The sequence below is a fragment of the Orbicella faveolata genome, unplaced genomic scaffold (genome assembly GCF_042242905.1).
Source record: "Orbicella faveolata isolate gen_17 unplaced genomic scaffold, um_ofav_v1 contig_25, whole genome shotgun sequence".
Classification (NCBI taxonomy): domain Eukaryota; kingdom Metazoa; phylum Cnidaria; class Anthozoa; order Scleractinia; family Merulinidae; genus Orbicella; species Orbicella faveolata.
Genome location: NW_028301553.1, coordinates 23605141 through 23627806, shown reverse-complemented (window position 1 = coordinate 23627806; position 22666 = coordinate 23605141). Strand labels below are relative to the sequence as shown.

At 37.8% G+C, this 22666-nt stretch overlaps 1 protein-coding gene across 3 annotated transcripts in view; it reads left to right on the top strand.

Moving 5' to 3' along the window:
* Positions 1-21782, top strand: part of LOC110052971 (hemicentin-1-like) — a 43234-nt gene extending 21452 nt beyond the window's left edge. For 2 of the 3 annotated variants that reach the window (XM_089294246.1, XM_089294248.1), the window contains 16 exons: positions 383-643; positions 1616-1861; positions 2486-2746; positions 2873-3121; positions 5309-5551; positions 6673-6921; positions 7366-7473; positions 8345-8460; positions 8951-9006; positions 10248-10396; positions 11101-11157; positions 13221-13340; positions 14517-14547; positions 15164-15329; positions 17188-17538; positions 19460-21782. In XM_089294246.1, coding sequence (XP_089150372.1) covers positions 383-643; positions 1616-1861; positions 2486-2746; positions 2873-3121; positions 5309-5551; positions 6673-6921; positions 7366-7473; positions 8345-8460; positions 8951-9006; positions 10248-10396; positions 11101-11157; positions 13221-13340; positions 14517-14547; positions 15164-15329; positions 17188-17523 — 2648 coding nt within the window. In that variant the 3' untranslated portion in view covers positions 17524-17538; positions 19460-21782. The remainder of the gene's footprint in view (positions 1-382; positions 644-1615; positions 1862-2485; positions 2747-2872; positions 3122-5308; positions 5552-6672; positions 6922-7365; positions 7474-8344; positions 8461-8950; positions 9007-10247; positions 10397-11100; positions 11158-13220; positions 13341-14516; positions 14548-15163; positions 15330-17187; positions 17539-19459) is intronic. The other variant, XM_089294247.1, reaches the window with a different exon arrangement.
* Positions 21783-22666: the final 884 nt, after the last annotated feature.

The window sequence follows — 22666 nt, the reverse complement described above, 5'->3', positions numbered from 1 at the left end:
GGGTAATCAGTTGTATTGGGATTTAGTTTCACCCTACAGTACCAACCGGTTTAGGGCCTCCTTTGTTTATACAGTCTGCTTTGTTTATGAGGGTAGTTGGAAACACACATAAGTGGAATGCTTAATTTCTTGTTACGCGTTTGCTTTGTCTGAAATGACTGTTACTGTACAAACGTTCTTTAACCATCCAAAAGAAACGGCTACCCAAAAGTAGCAGCCCCTTTTGCCTGCTAAATCCGAAAGTAACGGGGGGCCATTACTTTCGGAATACTACGGTATGTGACTTATTAAAAGGGTAAGTGAATTGTAATAATTATGTTCACTGATGCATTATTTGCTGCACACATTTCAAACTAAATGATTCAAATGAATCTTTTCTCAGTCAAACCAGACAATGTGCAATTGGAAACATCTGCAGCTGATAACAAAGCATGTCGTGGTGATGTTATCAGCGTTAACTGCTCAGCTGATGCTGTTCCATCTGAGATATCATATCGGCTGTTGGAGAATGACATTGCTATCTTTGACACGTCAGGAATGTGGACCAGGAACTTTACAACCGAAGGAACGTTCATCTACAAATGTATGGCTAACAACACTTTGGGAACGGGAGATAATGCAAGTGTTACTGTTACTGTCAATGGTAAGGGAGATGCTAAAAATGACAAAATACTGTCCAGTAGGGTATACAGAAAGCAGATACACAGTGTGATCCAATTCACTTGCACTGTAGTCCAATACATTGAAGCACCACATGTTTCCTTCATCGGCTAAAACTTTATGCTCAACATGTTATCTGGCATGTTTATTTTTCCGCATGTGCAGTAGATAACACCTGTTTGGAGAGGGTGCACAGAAAATTGATGTTTGGTTCTGTTATCTGAGTGTACAGGTTTTTCTTATGCAACTTGGAAATTGTGTCTAAGTTATTAGAAGTTAAAATTGGTTCAGAATTATAATTATAGATTAAGAATGTTTATACATGTAGTTGAAAGTTGGTTAACATTAAGTACTTTCAAGTACTCAGAAACTGTCTCGATTTTTTTCTCCAGACTGTTTGGAAGTAGGTGTTTGTTCTGTTCATAATTCTTTTGGAAAGAAAAAAGACACAGCAACCTATCAAAGGGTGCACAAATAGGTCTATCGGCAAACATTTAAATACAGTTAGTGTATCATAAAATTAATAATATTGACCCTGGTGTACTTTGTGGATGTTACAGGCATTGTAACATCCACAGGCATCTGATTTCGCATTGTTAGGAACAAATTGTACTGTTATTCAGTAGAATCTCGTAATTTCCTACATATCTGTCTTGATGTTTGTGGGTTACAATTTCCAGGTTGCAAATTTTCTGTGACTGAGGCTGAGTAGGAAACAAATAATTGAAACTAACAAGCTTCCTTTCATGGAATTGTTTTGTAATTTCAAAACCTGTCGTGCCCCCCCCCCCCCCCCCTCCTATGTAGGTTTTTCTTTGAATACCTTACCATTTCCATACAGTGTGAGTGCCATTTATTTTTACTGTCGGTGGAGGTGAACCATTCTCTGAAATATATCAATTGGAGGAAAAAATGATTAAGCTTCTTGTTCTTCCTGTAACTTGTTTGTTCACAGTTCCATCCTTCATACAGCCAATACAAAATAAGACAATAGAAGAAGGTGAAAATGTGACTGTGTCATGTAATGCCTCTGGGACTCCTCCACCAATGGTGTCTTGGATCAAGGTTGATAGTGGTGAGCGTTTTGATGAAAGTGAGTTAGTGTTCACCCATATAAACAGAAGTCAAGCTGGAGAATACAGGTGTGAGGCCAGTAATGAGTGTGGCAATGCATCAGAGACAGCAACAATTGAAGTGCAGTGTAAGTATCAGTGTTTAGTACTTAGTTAACTCCAAATGAAGCATGGGTAGGAAGCAGGGAAAGTCATGTCCAATCGCCCGGGTCTAGTGGATTTTGCAGTTTGGGATAGTGAATTCTTAATTCTCTGATCAATTGACAAGTGAAATTTTTTTAGGGAAAGCTTTGAAGACAGTTAAATTGCAAAACTACAGTGCACTGTAAAAGGTTATGCTTTGGGGAACCGTTGAGAAAGAAAGAAATTTACTAGAAGTGAGATTAATACTTGTACGAGTAATGGTTACTGTCGCAATTTTACCTTACTAGTGTTACATGCATTGTAGTGTAATTCGTCTTGCAGTTAAATGTTTAACTTTTGATGTTGTATGCTTTAGGAGGTGGGATTGGTGTATTTGGAATTATGTTTACTTAATGAAATGATCGCTTGTCCACAAACATAGATACAGCATAATAGTCTAAATTGGAGTTTGGGCTGACATGGACAATTACATTTGAAGTATCCACAATACCATTCAATTCTCCACTATTGCTCGTGATAAGTGATCCTCCAGTCCAAAACTTACATGTGGGAGAGAATTGTTTGAGACAACCCTAACAAGTATGAAACTATTTTTTCCTACTTTTTAGATCCACCAGAGAATGTGCAATTGAAGACGTCTGCAGCTGACAACAAAGCATGTGAAGGTGAAACTATCAGCATTAACTGCTCAGCTGATGCTGTTCCATCTGTGACATCATATCAGCTGTTGGAGAATGGCTCTGTGGTATCAGACACATCAGGAATGTGGAGCAGGACATTATCAAGTGGAGGAGTGTTCATCTACAAATGTGTGGCTAATAACTCTTTAGAATCAACAGAAAGTGAAAGTGTCACTGTGACTGTCAATGGTAAGTACAAAATTAACTGCTATCTTGTCGGGTACCAAGTAGTTTTCAGTTTGGATACATGGTCAGTGTATCGCAAAATGCGATGAGGTGTAAACTTTTACATTTTGTATTAATTTACATGTACAGTACCTTCAGCCATACAGCCAATACAAAATGAGACCATAAGAGAAGGAAGCAGTGTGACTCTGTCATGTAATGCATCTGGAACTCCTCCACCAATGGTGTCTTGGATTAAAGTTGACAGTCATGTGCGTTTTAACAGTTCAAGTGATCTGGTGTTCACAAATATTAGCAGAAGTGAAGCTGGAGAATACAGATGTGAAGCCAGTAATGAGTGTGGCAATGCATCAGAGACAGCAAGGATTTTTGTACAGTGTAAGTTAACTATTACATGTCATGTTATTTACCTGTACTGACGATCAATGTCTTTCTTTGTAATGTGTGCTCTGAGCTGGTCAGCAACAGCAATTCTGCATTAATTAAAATAACCCCACACTAATATGCACAAAACTGCTTAGTTATTCAGGAAGACAGTTTTAAACCAAAATGTGCACTTAAATAGTTATAAATAATAATAATAACAACTTTTGTTTGTGGGATAGATTTATTAGGAATGTGGTACACAGTTGTTACACATTCCAAATCCTCTAGATGTATGTTTGCTTACGACAGCATCATGGTACAGTTTACAAACAGGTTGATAAGAAAATGACTGGGCCAAGTTAGCTGACCATGGACTAATGATGTAGACATTGAATTTAAATTTTGTTTTATACTCAGTTTTCTTGTTTACAGAGGAAGATAAGTTCATTTTTTTTTAAATTGTACTACACAGTGACTATCCTCAGGCTTGTAGTCTTTGTAATTTCCTAACTTTTCCTTTCATTATCAGGGCTCGAAAAATATTTGAATTCCACCTTGCCCGTTGGGCAAATAACTCTCAAATTTTGCTTGCCCGGGGCACTTCCCCGCTTGCCCAAGTTTTCAAACTCATTAATAATTCATGAACCTCAAAATGGAAGTCAAACTACAGGCGTGGTTTAATGTACTAAACCCATCTTGACTGTAGTTCTCTTAGCGCTAATCACTTTCATGTTTACGCCATTATATTGTAATACTTCCAAAACTTTTAACTTCTTCATTCTGCTTTTAGGACGTTGTGCGGTTTGTAATAATTAACATGGATGAACTCCCAAGTTGTTGTTGTTCGTTCGTGAAGTTATTTCCTAGTTCCTGTATTACACACTGGGTATCTTCGTTATTATACAGCCTTGAATCAATTTGTTCTATTCGCCAAAGATCGCGTTCGACTCCTTGAATGTTCACCTGCATCTTGTCTAGCTCCACGAAATCATTGTGAAGAGAAGCACGAGAAATTTATAACACGCAGAATTAACGACAAGTCGCCTTCCCACTTCAGTTTTGACACAGGCACAGTGTCGAATTTGAAAAGCCGGCGAGAGCATATTTTTTCATTTGGGTGAATGAAAAATAGTTTTAGTCGAGGGAAAACATCTTTGTTTGAAAGAAACACTGCTAGATATTTTAAGTCATCTTCCAGGAACTCTGAAAGTATTTTGATGGCTTAATTATCCATTTCTTTTTAATAACACAATACTTTTCATTTTACGCAGCAGCGCCCAAATATGTTACCACTAGCAAACTTGCATGTTTCGCCGAAAACAGAGATCTACCTGGATTTTAGCATAAAAAATGCTGGCTTCTTTTTTGCAGTAGAAATATGCGACTTCTTTTTGCGTACAATTTCTACAGCTTTAATGTATCGTTGTTGGGTTAAGTTTTGTACAGAGAAACTGGAAAATGCTCCCAGAAAATTGCTAAAATTTAACGAAATAAACGCAGCGTTTTCGTGCCCAACGCGGCTACTTTTAATCCTGGAAGGAAATTTGATCGGGGCAGATTTTGATCACGTGCTAGGCAACCACTTGTGAGCCGTGAGCGCGCGTCACGCAATCAACAAAACAACGCTATAAATTGTAATTTTGGTCAAGCTTCATCTAAACACTTGATTACCCTTGAGCCTAAAATTTACCTTTTCTTCTCAAAATCGTTATCAAAAATTTAGTCGGCGAACGGCTCGCTTGGGTCCTTGCCTGTGGGGCAAGTAAGGAGAGAAAGTTACTTGCCCGAAGGGAAATCTACTTGTCCCGGACGACCGGACGGGGGTTTTTTCGAGCCCTGCATTATTTCTAAGTCTTAGTGTACGCAGTTTCATAATTTTGTCATATTTAGTCATGAAAATTTAGTAGGCTTTTTTCAGCAAACACCCTTTATTGAGAGAAAGACAAAAGCAATTACAATTTGGCTTTTAGTCTCATAATGTAGTTATGTTCATTTTGTGCGGCGCATGTACATGCTGTAATAATAACAATTTAAAAGTCCAAAAGTCAAGTGATAGCTACCACCAGGTGTACTTTACAACTATTCCTTTTGGTTGATAGGTTACTAGAAAGAAATCATGTCTGCCATATGGTTATGCCACAGCCTTTGATATTTTATTGTCGTTTTCATGATTGTGAACATTCTTTTCTCTTCTCAAAGATATGCCAGAAATTACATTCATTTCTGATAACCAGACACTGAATAAAGATGACAGTGTTAGTCTGAACTGCACAGCAGATGGTTATCCAACACCAAACATTACCTGGACAAAAGTTTCTGACAACAGTCCTGTGTCCTTCCCTTTGACAATCACTGGTAAACAGAACGAGGGGCTGTACAGATGTACTGCAGACAATGGTATTGGAGGTCCCGTGACTGAAGATGTCGCTATCACTGTGCATTGTGAGTGTGGGAATGTTGATATCATTGATTCATAGCTCTAACATCTACTGATCAGGAGGACATTTTGTTATCGTTTACTTAACATATTTTATAGTAGTTATATAATCTTAGTTAGGTTGGTTTAATATTTATTCAAAAATGTGTACATTTTTACTTCGGTATTTTGTTTTGTTCACGGACCTGTAAAGTAGCTGGTGCGTCCTGGAGACTCTGCTTATCAAATATATGGCACACACCATTGCCATAGCTAAGTGTGCGACCAAGTAAAATAAACTATGTTATGCCTACATCCATGTCTATATTTACTTGAACTAAGTAACTAGGTCACGTGACTTTGCCATGCTTGTATGGATGTTTAACGACCTTTAGACGTATTTTTCACTAGGCTCATATAGTGCTTAGGATATGTATGCTTACATAATTATACATGTACACTGTAATACTTACAACACAAATGGTAGTTGAAGACATGATTGATCACCGTAGTTATGCACACAACTTAAGCAGTTGTGAAGTTAAAGCCTGAAAAAAATTCAGGCCTGAACGGGATTCGAACCCTTGACCTCTGCAATACCGGTGGTAGAGCACTGCACCGGTGTCGCAGAGGTCATGGTTTCGAATCCCGTTCAGGCCTGAATTTTTTTCAGGCTTTAATTTCACAACTGCTTAAGTTGTGTGCATAACTGCGATGATCAATCATGTCTTCATATCGTTCTCCGCAGTTCAAATCTATGATCTTTCATATATTCACTTTTACAAATGGTAGTTAGTGCTAATTGTAGTGTATGTGGCTTTTTTTCTTATTTTCTGCGTGTGGCGAATTATGGAAGCTAGACCAAGTAGTTCCTAGTACAAGTAGATGAAATATTAATAATGTATGTACCAGTTCACTTGTTCTGCAAAGTTGTGTCGGAGTGTAAGTACAATGGCCAGCTCTCTCTGTCAGATGCACCTGCAGGCAATCGTCCAAGTTGTTTTTATCATCTTGGACTGGCTATTTGTTTTGAAGAATGCAACTACCACGATTCCCTGCAGGTGCATCTCATTGAGAGACAAAGCATTATTTTATGATGCAATCTAGAAACGGTCCATTTGAGATTTCTGTAATCTTGTGTTTATAGTCCCGTCATCAATTGAACCCTTGAAGAACAAGACTGATGTACGAAAAGGTGGAAATTTCACTCTGTACTGTAACGTATCTGGGACACCGACTCCACATGTTTCTTGGACTCGTGTCAGCACAGACAAGAAATGGTTCAATAAAAGATGGCTTATAGTTGGCGTCAAGGTAGACGACCTTGGAGAGTACAAATGTGAAGCAAGCAACGACTATGGAAATGACACTAAATCGACTTTTGTATTTTTTCCAGGTAAGTGTTTATGCAGTTTTGGTAGATCCTTAATTTTGGAAGATTGTAAAGAAGAACTGTAAAGTGCGGTTGTGGAGTAATTGTTAGTGTGCATGTACATTATTATTAATACCAAATTTTAATCCATTTCCAATTACTGGTGCAATTCTCATATGAATCGGATTAAGGTCAGACTGTTTAAAAGCTGATTGAAAATGCTTGGTGTAGCCCAGAAACAAACTGTATCGAGACACCTTAACAATTAGACTACGAGCCCGAGTTTGGGCGAAGAGTCAACGAGACGCTATAAACGCTAAACTTCTATTTAGTTGAATTTTGAGATGAATCTAAACATGCAAAACAGGGAACTGTTTTTGAAATGTGTATTTTCTTAATTTCGATGTGTTGGAATGTTATAAATATGTATGTTTCTTTAATGGTTTTAAATTTGCCTTCTTTTAATAGGTGGATTGTGTGAGGAAAGATGTTCTGTTAAGAAATCCTGTCGTAAGTTTGGACAATACGTCTGTCTTTGCGAAAAGAGAAAGACAGGAACAAATTGCGACATTGAGGGTACGTTATTTTTATTCTGTAGTTTCTATGGAGTTATTACTGGACACTCTAGTCGTCACTTCTTCAAACTTCAGTAAATGATTGATGCACAAGTACACAGTGCTCGTTTCTACATGTGTGTCTGGCAAAGTTAAAACAGCAAATTAAAAATATACTTATCCTGGTTTACAGATGTCAAGTTCATGGGACAATTAAATGTGTTGTCCCACGTTGTGTTATGCCTTGTATTACCTTGATTAGCCATTTCAGTTTCTTCCCGTGATTTTGAAGAGAGCTAAATGTACATGTTATTGATGGAAGGAGATCTAAAAAGATGCATGTACATGTATATAATTGTGCATAACACCAAAAAAGTAAAAGTTTTAATAAGAGCTGATGGCAGTCTCATTGGTGGTTACTATAGTCATATCAACTTTATTATTACACACTGCATAGTTGTGTCTAGGGCTGCGCTATGTGCTTTTGTTTAATCTTTATTTACAGCACATTTTTTTTAAAGTTAATCAAAGTAATTTTAAAGACACGTAGAAACCTAAGAGGGTCGCCCACAGTTTGGCAAATGTATTTCAAAACATTTTCTAGCATTGGAACGATTGCAAAGATTTTGAGACTCGAAGTTAACAGCCTGTTCCAACGAAGATGAGAACCTGTTGTTGTTTTGTTTTTAAAGAGAATCACAGTTGTAGTCAACATTATATTCTATGTGTATACGAACATCTTTTTCACGGGTAGTGTTCAGGTTAATGTACATACACATAGAGCATCTACCAGCATTTTCTGAATTAAGTTTCTTGAGGACTCCCTTTGGTAAGGATGTTTATAATGCTTACCTTTCATATTTACGCTGCTTTGGTTGTGTTCCTGTTAACAGACACGGTAAAGAATACTTTTGAGGTTGGAATTGAATTCAAAGAAGAGTTTAAACCGGAGTATGAAAACTTGGAGAATCCAACAACGCAACTTTTTGTCAATAAAATAAAGAATGCTGTAAGTGCTATTTTTTGACTCTGACCCAACGTATTGTATTTGTGATTTGTAACGTATGTATACGAACGATATTTGGGAATTTTCCCAAAACTGCTCCCCACTCAGCTGAGTGGAGTCGGATCAATTCAGAATACTTGTGAAAAAAACAAAAAAAGAAATGCAATGTGGTGTCTCTTAAGGAGGCAGTGTGGCTGAGTGGTCAGCGTGTCAGACTCACAATCCAGCGGTCCCAAGTTCGAGTCCCGCTCTGGCCACTACCTGAAGTTGTTTCTCAGTAGCCCCGAGTTCAAATCCTTGGCCTCGCTTGTAAATAGCCAACTGGTTTGCCTCCTGTCAGATGGGATTCATAACAATCTTATGTTCAATTTGAATTATTTGTTTCAGTTGCTTGCTCGGTCCCACTAGCACTTGTGTTAGTGGGGCCGAGCACTAGACAAAGTGCTTTTCTCAGTGTGTTACATGCGGTGTTGATACTGTTAAATTATTTTAGGTAAAAGAGGAGTTCAACGGCTCTGGTGTCCAAGATGTAAAGGTGACAAAACTGAGGTAATTACATGTATTATTTGTTGTTACTGTCACCACTATGCTTGTATTTAGTTGTTCGTCGAGAGCCAACCATCTTACATTGGGCATTGCTACTTACTTAGGCTAAGGGTTACTTTTATATACATCTAGACCGATTTTGCGAAAAAAAGCAGTAAGCATTTTGATCCTCGAGTCTATACTTCTGGCTATGACATAAACTGCAATACCATTCGGCAAGCCATTTCCACTTATTATTTTAAGTTACCCTATGTAGGCTCCTTGAATAGAGAAACACAGAAAAGGCTACGCAAACTCGTTCAGCGCTATTGTACCAACATCGAAATTAAGTTAGCTGTTTCTTCTTTTAAAGTTGGTGGTATCTTTAGTGTTAAGGATCCTGTTCCTCTCGATCTCAGTTCGCGTGTTGTCTACAAGTTTTCGTGTGCAGGATGTAATACCTGTTACATCGGCGAGACTAGCCGACATCTCTCGACGCGCATTCGTGAGCATCTGAGCAGGGACAGGAACTCACTCGTATATCAACATTTGGAGCAATCCAAGGCATGTCGGTGTTTAGCTAATGAGAACTGCTTTTTCATCGTGGATTGTGCACCCAACAAACTACAACTTATGTTGAAGGAAGCAATGCACATCAAATGGGAGAATCCCACTCTAAATAAGCAGCTGAAACATGCTGACTTAACTCTCTCGTTCTGATATTATTCTTTATGTATATACATTTATTTAGTACCGGTTTATTTTATATATATAATTATATATATATATATATTTTTTCATAACATTTTGTGTTATAACCATTGTAATTATTTCTATTTTTTACAATTTTCTTCCTTGTATTAAGTGTAGTGCTCGCGCAAGTGTTATTCCATTACTCGCGCTTCTTAAAATTGTACGTTAATTTTTTCGAAAATTTGAATTGTATCACGTTTTACTTATACGCCACTTCTTATATTAATTCAACTTGTAAACTTGTAAACGAATTCACAACTTAAGGTGATCGTTTAACGAACGAAACATGTCTTGTTTTAAACTGAAAGTTGTTGTCCATTTCTTAAAAGTAGTTACTTGCCTGCTATTATCCAGACCATTTGCAACACCATTATTTTTCAGTTGACTTCCCATTACTTAACTAGTTAGTCCATGTGGGTTAAACAACAGTGTGCTGTAGCTTTTATGTACCTTGCATGTCAAACCATGTATTCTCTTTGTTTGTGTTGATTTAGTTTTGTTTATTTTTATAGAGAAGGAAGCGTCATTGCGGACATGAAGATTACATTTGAAGAAAGTGTGGGTGCAAGTGAGGTAGACGCGTTGTTAACAGAGGCAGCTAAAGATGGAAAGATGGGCGACCTTGAAGTCAATCAAGTGAAAACTGATGGATTTATTAAAAGTCAGTTGTTACTTTAAAACTATATATGAACCTCATTTAACTATATATGAACCTCGAATTAGAAATGGTGTTGAACCTGTAGCTACATGTAAGTTCAAGTCATCCATTGTTTTATTTATTTATTTATTTATTTGATTTGATTTTTAAATCTATTAGTTTCCTATTCATTTTTTTGTTTTGAAATTTCCATCGTCTTTACAAGGCCAACTTTACCTCAGGAGTCTTCAAAGGCACCTCATTATCAGTGTAAAAGATGATAAATTAGTGTATACTTTTATTAAACAGTTTCACTAACATGAAGCAAACACTTTGAATGATCGCATTTTTTGTTAACAACCGCACACTACTAAGTTACTCACTATCTACAACAGACTAGATAGTGAGTAGCGTAGCCGATAAGAGAATGGCATTCTTGATAGACCGCTAGAAGAATTCTACTAATATTAAGTTATTAGTTTTAAAGGGGGTATGACACTAATGGCAAATCTTCAAGTTTGTCATTCATGCTTTTTTTAAATCTTCCTCATTCGAAGACATCCTTGTTAATTTTTGTTGTTGTTGTTTTTAATTATAGTTTTGCTGTAATTCGCCTTAGGATACTGTGATTGCTGTAATTCGCCTTAGGATTCTTTTGAGGTTCCTTCGAGAAATTAGAAAAGGACTGACATTTCTCCTTTACTGTTTTTCTCTTTGTTGTCCTAAAGAACCCGAAGAAAAAGAGGAATGTGGGACCTTCTTCGAGGGAGAAGACTGTAAAAAAGGTAGATATTCAATAAAAAATGAAAACTTAATGATAATATTTTTATCACCCATTTGTTTAAAAGATCACCAAAGGTGTGAATTCATTAACTTAATGAAAACCCGCAGGATTTGTCCAAGCAAATGTCCACAAAAATCGAACAAAATCAAATTTTCTTTTGTAAGGCTAGAAACTCAACTTCACTTGTCTTGCTTATACCTTGCCCCCAGCAAGAATGCAAACAAGCTGTGGTTTTTGTCCTTAAAATAGTTTTATCCTTCTGAGACCAAACTGCATTTTTGATATAACCTCCAGACTCAATTTCACGAGTCCCAACAGGATGAAAATTGACTATTTTCATTCAATTCCCATGGCACAACTATTGGGCGCAGAAAAAATTGTAATGTAACTAGATTATTAGAGTGTGGGTTAATTTCTTTTAAGGTGGCTCAAAACAAATTCTAGCGCTTCCCAAGACTTAGATTTTGATGGGTTATTATCACCACTCTAATATCAATATTTGATAATATTAAGAGATTTCACCTCACCTTTTTATTTTAATTATAAGCCCTTGAAGTTATAATTAATGGTGTTCTTAGCAGGTCATACTGTTGCTTTGGTAACCTAATGTGTCACGAAAATGATAACAACCTTTTCACTAATGATTTTGCAGGTTTTTGATACCATGATTGTAGCATCAACTGATAAAAATGGTTATAACGACCCATCAAACTCTAAGTCTTGGAAAGTGTTGGAAATTGTTTTGAGCCACCTTTAAGTGGAAACTCTCAGGGGGTGTGTGTGTGTGGGGGGGGGGGGGGGGGAATGAAGGTATAAAAAATTGTCATTAAAAAATAACAATAAAAAAAATTTGCATGGATCTGGCCTCAGGCCTTGCACTATCTACACGAACTCTACTCTAGGTAGGAGTAATACTTTTAGGGCACAGAGCAGATAATACAAGAAAAAAATTATTTACACCTTTTGGGTATATTTACCCACAAGAGCACAAAGCAGATTAATAGCAGACAAAATTAACTGTACCTTTGGGTATATTCTACCCACAAGGGCACAGGACAGATAAATGCGAGAGAAAATTAACTGTACCTTTGGGTATATTCTACCCACAAGGGTCCATGACAGATTAATAGCAGACAAAATTAACTGTACCTTTGGGTATATTTTACTCACAAGGGCACAGGACAGATAAATGCGAGAGAAAATTAACTGTACCTTTGGGTATATTCTACCCACAAGGGTCCATGACAGATTAATAGCAGACAAAATTAACTGTACCTTTGGATATATTCTACCCACAAGGGTCCATGACAGATTAATAGCAGACAAAATTAACTATACCTTTGGGTATATTCTACCCACAAGGGCACAGGACAGATAAATGCGAGAGAAAATTAACTGTACCTTTGGGTATATTCTACCCACAAGGGTCCATGACAGATTAATAGCAGACAAAATTAACTGTACCTTTGGGTATATTCTACCCACAAGGGCACAGGACAGATAAATGCGAGAGAAAATTAACTGTACCTTTGGGTATATTCTACCCACAAGGGTCCATGACAGATTAATAGCAGACAAAATTAACTGTACCTTTGGGTATATTTTACCCACAAGGGCACAGGACAGATAAATGCGAGAGAAAATTAACTGTACCTTTGGGTATATTCTACCCACAAGGGTCCATGACAGATTAATAGCAGACAAAATTAACTGTACCTTTGGGTATATTCTACCCACAAGGGTCCATGACAGATTAATAGCAGACAAAATTAACTATACCTTTGGGTATATTCTACCCACAAGGACACAGGACAGATAAATGCGAGAGAAAATTAACTGTACCTTTGGGTATATTCTACCCACAAGGGTCCATGACAGATTAATAGCAGACAAAATTAACTGTACCTTTGGGTATATTCTACCCACAAGGGCACAGGACAGATAAATTCGAGAGAAAATTAACTGTACCTTTGAGTCAGTCCCAGTGTTTTTTGATGAGTTGTTTTTCTTGTTTAAACCATATATTTATGTGTGATTCTATTTTTCTTGCTCTCCATTTTTCAGCCAAGCCTGGTTTAATTGCACTTTGTGTGGTTGGAGGTGTGGCAGGTTTAGCTATTCTTGTAGCGATCATTGCTTACTTTGTCCACAAGAACAACTCGAATCAAGCATCGTTCTCCAACGGTAAGGTCTCGTGAAATTCCATACTTGTTACTACTGATAATTCTAATGTGCTACGCATGTCTATCAGGGACTATGGCATCTTTTTATTTCTATTACATTGTGAACATAGTAAATGTCGTGGCAGTTGATCTCTAAAATGCAGTGCTCTTAACTGTTTTACGGCTTTAACTATGCAGTTGTTTTCGATGCTCCTATTAAGTTTATGCCAACAAATTAATCTGTGATAGTCACTATGGAATCGCATGTCACATAGCGGTTTTCCAATTGGCCACTCTCTCTATATTAAAATTCTAACTTTGCTTCGAGGAATAAAACTAAAGAAGCTACAGTACATCGAGGTTTAGGGATGGGCCCCTAATCCCCGAGCCCCCGAGCCCCCGAGCCAAGTTTTAAGTTTTAATATATCAAAACAGTTGAATCACTCTGGCCGATCACAATGGTCGCAGCCGTCTACTATTTCCTTTTTGGCTGGGTGAAACAAAAGCAATAGTAGACGTGTGCACGCAGGCTAACAATGCAGTGAACCAATCAGAACTCAAAGCATGCAAATACGTGTAGCAGACGCGAAGCGCGGGGAGGCGTGTGCGAACAAATCACAATTGGTTTTGGTTTTGCTTCTGATTAAATTACATAAAGACGCGAGTTTTGTAAAGCCAATCTTGTCAGGGAAGGGGGGGGGGGGTGGGGGCAATGCTAAATGTTAATTCATCAGATTTAACTCTCCAAAACTTGAGATTTGAAATATTGACATGGCCTTGTTGTGAGGCTGAGTCAAGTAAGCGGTGCCTCTTGCCACTAAAGTGGATAGACTAGACTGCTTCCCGTCTCCTACCACAGAAACTGGTGGCAAATGAATACACGTTTAACAGTTCCTTGGACGAAAGTGCTTTTCTTCCTTTCTTTGTTTCAGAAACTTTCTTTCTTTATTATTATTTTATTTTATTTGTCAGTTCCAATTTTTTGTTACTGACATAATCCGTGAATATATGTCTAATTATTCTAACAAATGCAACATTTGCCATTCTGCCTTTCCTCTCATCCCCACACACTGTCAAAGTGGTGTTAGAAGTATGTAGAAACTTTGTCACATTTCAAGCCAGTGGTAAAGTGTCCAACTTAGACGAGCTTGGACTACTGATTGATTAATATCTTTTGTTTTTTAACTTTAATTTACAGGTACCTACGGGCAAAGGGTTGAGCCAGAAGCGTAAGTTTCACATGTTCTATTGAAAACGAAACAAACACTATTCCATTCCTTTCAATTTTCTGCATTAAGGTGTTGTCTGTCCAACCGTCGCATAATCTGGAGTAGTCTGGATAAAATTATTACCAAAAGAAGCAGTTGTTTTACAATACGAAAGCATTGGCTAACTAAAACTCAATACATCTACAATGGGCGACAAAAGTAGTTGAGACACGTTTAGAAAATGATGCTTTTCGATATTTAAGCACTTATTCTATTTTATTTGCATCTACATGTAGCGTTAATTCTCTGATGCCCCCGGACCCCCAATTCAATGTTGTGTAGGCGCTGTGGTCTGTGGTCTGTGGTCTGTGGTCTGTGCAATCTAAGAAATAGAAAAATCAGCATGGTTGGGGGGAAGAAGGGAAAACGTTTCCAAGCCGCTCGAAAATCGAATTTTACTGCTAGGTGTCTCAACACTTTTGTCGCACATTGTAGGTACTGGGTAACCTCCGTCAGCAAGATTCAGTTAAAGAACCGTGATGCGAGCGTCCTGTAAGGCGTTTGTGAGCCGTGTCCTCTTCACTATTTTCCTGGTTAAATAGTTTTATTTTTATGTACATACTTTTTTGTTGGATAGGAATATCGTAAATGGTGGGAGGGAGGCAGGACGAGGGAATTATGGGTATGAGCATGACAGAGCAAATGGCCATAGTTACCCATCTGAGACGCCAATGGTGACATTCAAGAACTCGAACCCTGCAGAGACACCTGGGATAGCGATCAACGACTCCAGTGTAACTCAGGTTAGGCCCAAGATCGTTTGAAGTTCCAGTTAGGCGGCCTTGATTTAGAAAGCTGTACTTTCTTGCAGTTTTTGGCTTTCCGTTCGATAAAATGGACGTGCTGTTTACTTGCTTTTGTCACCTCATTTTCATTCACTCAATGCTGGACAGATGTTTCACTGCAAATTCGTTAAAGAAGCCTCAATATATAAATCGGTTTTTCACTGTTCCTGATAAACCAATGACTCTTAATTCTTGCGTTGAAACATAAGAAAATAGAACTGTAATCGAGATAATCTCAACTTCTGTTTGGTAACATTTATTCAGCGATCTTCAAATGAATTTAAATGAACATTAAACCCATTGCTTATTTGAAGCGTTTACCTAAATCCTTCAATTTGCTTGCAACATTTACATAAACCTAAAAATAACTAAGGGAAATGTAAACGGGAATACAGATTTCATCACATCCATTGTCTCTGGATGTCACCACTTTTCTCGCCTTGCTCCAATTCTGCTAATCTTGCAGGCTAACCAAATATCAGTTAAAAATACTTTGTCGATAGAAGCACATCGGAATTAAGAAGCTGCACACAAATAAAGCTGACAACATACAGTCGAGTCAAACCGAATGGAAATCACAGCCTCGGCGGCAGGAAATCTTTGACTCAAAATTGAATTCAAGGTAATGTGTTGAAAGTATTGAAGATGAAAAGAATACTTGGTGTTGGAAATGGATGACCCCACTCCTGAAGACAGAAGTTTCACTACCAAGGAAAATAAAACGAGGATAGTTTTAAGTACAGCAAGTTATGTATTTCTATGGTGAGAAGGTGAATGATTAGTAAGTTCACATTACGCGAAGTCAAAAGCCTAAAATCAACTTAAAGGGACGCTATCGTGAGCATGGCCTTCGAAAGTCAAAAGCTCAAAGATAGATTCTCATTGATGGAAACCTAGAGAAAAAAATATAGAGCTTACTATTGAAGTGGCACTGTTGAAGTGTTATAATGAGTTACGCATGCGCAAGGTTTTGATCTCAAATTAAGAAAGTCTGGAAGGCTCTTTTCGAATTGTGTAGTCGTGTCTTGGAAAGTCGTGTCGCGTAAAACTAATTTGCAATTTGTTTTTTATTTAACAATTCACTTGATATCGTTATCTTGAAGTTGTAATAACATTTTGTGTACAAGTGAAGGTACTCTGTCATCTCTGTCATAATTTTAGCACTCTTTTGATCAAGAATGTAGTAAACTTGCCGTGATAGTGTCCCTTTAAAAGCGCACTGCTATCTAACATATTTTAATAACAAAATAAACGCCGTAATGTTGGATTCCAAGGTGAGCAGCTTGCGTTTGAAAATGTAATAACATTTTGATATGAGTTTAAAGATTAACCTTTTGTAATAAATACAGATTTTGTATGTAACGATAAGACTACATAACCTGTTACTTGAATGAGTTTGCTGTATTGACGCCATATAAAGCGGGAGACATCGGACATAATAGCTTGCAAACTAAAATTGTAGTAAACTAAACCTGCTAAAATCTAATAAAAAAATCCATACATTCTGTACGCTATTTATGTTTGTAATTGTTGTTTTTATTTGGAGTCAGCTGAAAACAGGTTGTTTTCTCCCAGCTGAGGTCATCTTCTTGGAACATTCTACTTGTTACAACGGCCTTTATATTTTAAATTTCCTTTTGAATAATGCTTCGTTCGTCCATTCATGACGATAAGAATAGATAAGTACCGAATATTTGACATTATGCAGCAAAGAAGCGGGCAACTTAGAGACCGTGACAGTTGAACTATGCGTTTGCCCAAATTGGCCTCTTCTAAAAAGAGAGGTCATATCAGTTCAACTTTGTTTAATCAACAGAAAGCTCAGCCTGGGGAAGGGACTTACGCTGACCTTCGGGATTTCCATCAGAAGACACCAGCCCCTGCTACCCAGGAGCCACTAAAAATGCCTCCTACCTATGAAAAAACAGAATACGCAGAAATATCACAATTCCTGCGAGCGCCAGTTACAACAGATGAAGAGACAAAAGACGAGTCAAGGCAAGATGACCGGAGTAGCGTAAACCAAGAGGAATCATCCCCTGACGAGAATAATACCGACCGGAGTACCATAAAGCTAGAGGAATTATCCCTTCACGAGAATAATACCGACAATAGTGATGAACGAGGGCAAGAAATTTTGTTGGAAATTTGAGCTAAGAAAGAAATGGTAAGATGTTGCCTTTTTTTCTCCATTGCAGCGTCTCGGAGGCCTAAAATGAGAATTACGTGAATTGATTGATGCCAGATTGCTTTACAGCATTCGGTTGCTGTATCTTCTACCCTCTTACAGTCGTATCACTTTGAACCCTTCGAAGGTGCAATTAACGGTCACAATGTGTGATACCCACGGAAATTCAAACGTCTTCTGTACATGCTAAATATTAACTGGTTTGTAATGGCTACCTGACTCTCGAATACTTGTCCAGTATAGTCCACGTGACATGATGTTATCGTATTTATTGCATGCGTGCTGGGCATAACAAGCGAACTGAGGCACTTGCCTCGGTAAAAATTGGGAATTTATTTATATATTTGAAATTCTCATAAGAAGCTATGCATAAAACAAGTAGATCAATATAAGAAGCCTATTTTTCTGGTATTTCCTCAGTAAAAATTTTAGTCTGACTACGGCCGTGATTAGTCTTCATCAATTGGTTTATACCGTTATCTGTTCTTGGTTGTCTATGTCATTTTGGTAACGAGAAGAGGCCATTGAAAAACAGCCCTTAAAATCTTTGGTAAATATTCGAAGTCCGAAATATGATTTAGCCCTACCTAAATTTCCGAATCCCTGGCCCTACTTTGAAGTTCTTATCGTTGAATACCTGTTTGGTATCTTTCGGATCATCACTACCATACGACTGGAACCTGTTATTTAATCTGATGTTTTGCATTGTGCAAAAGTAACGCAGACGAAGTTGACCGAATAGACCTATTTCGATATATCAAAATTCAAACTTGGCTCCAAGGCTTAGGAGAAGAAAACAAAAGAAATTAATTATTCACCCTCAGCCTGGATGTGATTCTTTGGTTGTTATTCCCCTCGGTCTGAGACCCCAGTTTGAATTTTAATATATTGAAATTGGCCTATTTCGTGCATTCTCCAGAATATCACAAGCAGTTGCTATTCTGCTTATGCGCAATTGTAACCACGCCCATGTGTGAAAAATGGCAAATTTAAAATTGTTGAACTCGGTTATCGGTTATAAATATTATGTGATTTTCCAGTGGCGGGCAGATAAATGATTTGTACTATTCGCTATATTATTTGCAACACTCCCCTTTAAAGATTTATGGCGCCGTGGATTGCTCCCACTTTACATCGATTTAAAGAACAGAAAGCTACTTTAAAAGGCACTTGTTAACAGCAGGAACACCAAAACTGCCTGGAACAATGTTGATGACATGTAACCTTAACTGTAACCGTAATCTTAACCCTTAATCCTAATCCCTAATGCTAGTTTTTAATCCTTAACTCTGATCTGACGTGGTGTCCCATGGTGTTCCATTCATCTCCATGTTCCTATTTGTAGTACATGCAACTTTTTTACTACACAGGAAAACAGTCAGGATAATTTATGTGTCAACTAGTCTACATCCCTCATTTCTCGAACCCTCATTTTTTCGAACCTCCTGATAACTCGAACCTAAAGTCGTTCCCTCTCCTCAGTCGAACCCTGTAATTTTACCCCCGATATCTCGAACTCTCCGATTTTTCGCACCAATTTTTGTTTCCCTGAGAGGTTCGAAAAATCGGGATTCTACTGTATGCCAATCTCCATGATAAGATGGTGTAATTTTTTATATTAGGCTATATTGCTAGCTGTCCCCCGTGCTCAAAACTACTCATTAACAATGACAACTTGACATCAGAGGGAGGGAGATTTGATCCTTGTTGAATAGACATAAAAAATGTTATTTGTGATTGGAACCATAATAGAAACATGCCTGGTGTGCTACAGCGAGATGCAAAGAAGAAATTTGTGCAAACCGCAAGTTTCCTTGCAGTGCCTTATATTTAATCACTAAGTGATACTGTAGTGCAGTCAGTTTTCTCCAGTTCTCACCTAATTTTATTTTCATTGCAGTGAGCCAGGATGACGAAGCCAGTGGAGATTTGGCTGATGAACTAGTGTAATGTTAAATTTTAATTTTGCATTAGCAAATTCTCTTCTGTCGGTGAGAATTAGAAGATAAAACCGAACTAGTGTGGTTAGTGCTCAACTTCAAGATGAGGTAATTGTTTTAGCTTTGAGTGCAATTGAACATCCTCAGTAGAACTCCATTTGTCTTTGTTTTATTTACACTTATGCACACTGCACGCTGGCGCCAGCTAGTATCAAGTGTGGTTTGTTTAGAAATGCCGCAAACAAGCCGTAAGATTCTCATTGCCCTAGTGATAAATTATCGAATAGTTAGTATAGGGTTATCCTGTGAAACAACCATACCGTCAGCCTTTCTGAGCCAAGTACGTGCCTGAACTAAGTTCAAGAAAATGTCGTGGAACAAATTTAAATTTTCCACTTATAAAGGTGCTCTAGTGAAATTATAGCTTAAATTGTGGTAAGGTAAATTAGAGATAAGGCGTAGAAGAGTGAATGGTGTCAGACGCAAGCTGTGCTTGCTTATAGAAGGTAAATAATTTTGTAAGTTAAATAATGTAAAATTGCAAAGAGAAACGTGTATGTAGCACCCCTTAAAGTTTATTTCAGATTAGGAACGTACTAAAATAGGTTTTGATTCAGTCTTAAAAGTAATACCCAGGTCCCATGACTAATCAGTGACGCGATAGTGAAAAGAATACGCTCGTGTGCAACCACTGTCGTGCAAGACGCATCAATTATCGCGTGTTTCCGCTCATTGAAGTAGTTTGGTAATGGAGTACGTGCGGTAGTAACGTAAAACACTTGCTTCCTACATTGTACGTTGAGGCACTACTGCAAAATTGACATCTACCATTTCTGGAAAGTTGTTTTCAACACGTGTCTTGCTTCGTCTTTTTAAAACGTTCGTAGATATTTTTATAGCTTGTGAATACATGTATTTTTCTAGATGCACAGTACTGTTAAGAAGTAGGATCTTATGGTTTTCTGTTGCAGTGCAAGCATGGTCTTTTATGTGCTAGGATAGCCTCCATCCTTAGTAAATGAAATTTTCCAAAGGAAGGGGTGCGACTGATATGATAAACCATAGTTAATAGAGGGGACTGGTTATGAAGCCCGGCAAACATCAAAGGAGCAAACAAAGATGCCAAGATTCACGTTGGAAGATCCACGACCGTGCACAATCTTTTGTTTTGCGTTCATACACTATGCATGAGTTACGTAATCAAAACGTTTTTATTGGTTAGTTCCTCAGTACCGAGTAAACAACTGTTGTGTTTTGTGCACGGTGAAGGCCAACAAAGCGAACAAAAACATACAACAAAGAACTTTGTCGGATTTCATGATCATTCCCCTCTATTAACTATGGATAAACCAAGAAGAAGAACTAAGGAAAATAATATCTGATACTCGTCCTTAATCCAAGGAATCCAACCCATCAGCCAAAACGAAAAACAACAAAAAGGGCTGTCTTAACAAGTAGTGATAAGATAATTTTATGGCATACTGTATGTGGCTTCCTTCTCAGCATTTGAGTTTCTACAGTTTACAACTGCCAGCTGATTAGGATTGCCTCTTTTCTCATTGTCTTTGTTTTTGACCTTACAAGTGTCATGAATGAAACGAGGGGCTTTTGGAAAGGGTTGATGTTGTAACTTGACTAGGGTCCCGTGATGTTGGAGTAGATTTTCCCAACACCAGATTGTTGTCGAGTTCTTTTGTCTTTTTAGTTAAGTTTCGGGTGTTTTGTTTTAGGATTAAGTAGCTTATTTGAATCTTTTATGAGTATTTAAATCATTCATGAAATGAATGTTCGTGTAGTATTTATTTTAACGGGTCATTTGGTGTTAGCAACAGTAAGTGAAAATAAGATGGTGTAAATGCGTGCATAGAGATCATAATGACCCATGCGTTAATTAAATTGCAGTAGCAGCAATGTTTGTTCTTATAATGAGTTAAATAGTCGTCATTTAGTTCTTGTTCTTTAATCATGCATATTATTGTATATTGAAAACAGTTCTCTGTGTCATTGACTTGTAATGACTAAATAATAGTGGGGCGTGTATCATTCGTATGAACATTTAGATTGCATTGTTTTAAACACAATTACTCTGAACGTAAAAAGAGCGAGGTTTTGAAATGAGCTGAAGAAGTGTTGAGAAAACCTTGCGTCATTGGCCCGTTTTTAAGAGTGCTTAGTTGTGTCGATGATAAGCGCGTCAATATGTATGACGCAGTTGATTTTTTAATTACTAGATTTCATATAAATCAGAAATTAAAGTAAAAATAAAGTTTGTTGTTAACTTAATGTTGCTCTTGATGTTTTTATTTTCGAACTCTACTTTCCAAGCTTCTCCTACCACCCTTTGTTCATTTACTCTGGTGGTATCGAAATCTGCCGCATATGGCAAAGAAATCGATATCTTCTCAGTCAACAATTCTCTTCACAAAATCAAACCCTGGACGCGTATCAATCGCAACTGACTTCGTTACTGCAGTGTAGTGCTGGTGCTGATATTAACCTTTTGTGATACATAATGCAATGCGTTATAAAGGTTTTCATATTGGCCACAATTTAAGGCAAATACCGGGTACTTATCCCTGAGTAGGACACTCAAGATTGATGCAAATTCTGGGGCGGAGGGGGGGGGGGGGGATGGGTGGTGGGGAGGTTAGTACGTGGTAGGGTGCCTTATAGAGTGAAAAGCAACTGTTTTAAAGGGGGTGGGGGCGAATTAGGTAAAATTGCACTTCCACCATACGTTACACAACAAAGTTCTTGTGTTTTCTTCCGAGCTAACCTTTCATGCATCGTTTGCTCACTGATAAGATGGGATCTTCGGTGGGTGAGGGACAAATACCCTCGCAGGCAACAACCTTCAGTCAACTCTTCACAAAATCAAAACCTGAACGGGTAGCAGTGAATACAACTGACTTCGTTATTGAAGTGCAATACTGGTGGCCCACATTAGCTTTACTGCGATACGTATTGTAATGCATTGTGCCTTGCCTAGTTCCTGTACAGCTTTCTCCCAGGCCTTCACACCACGATCGCAACATTTCAACGCAGCATATCGCAACATTTTTGGCGCGTCTGGCCACCATGTTGCGACATGTTGGGTATTGTTGACTCAAATTTGAAAATGGTCAAATTTTTCATGCAACGTTTGTGGATGCTGCATGATGTTGTAG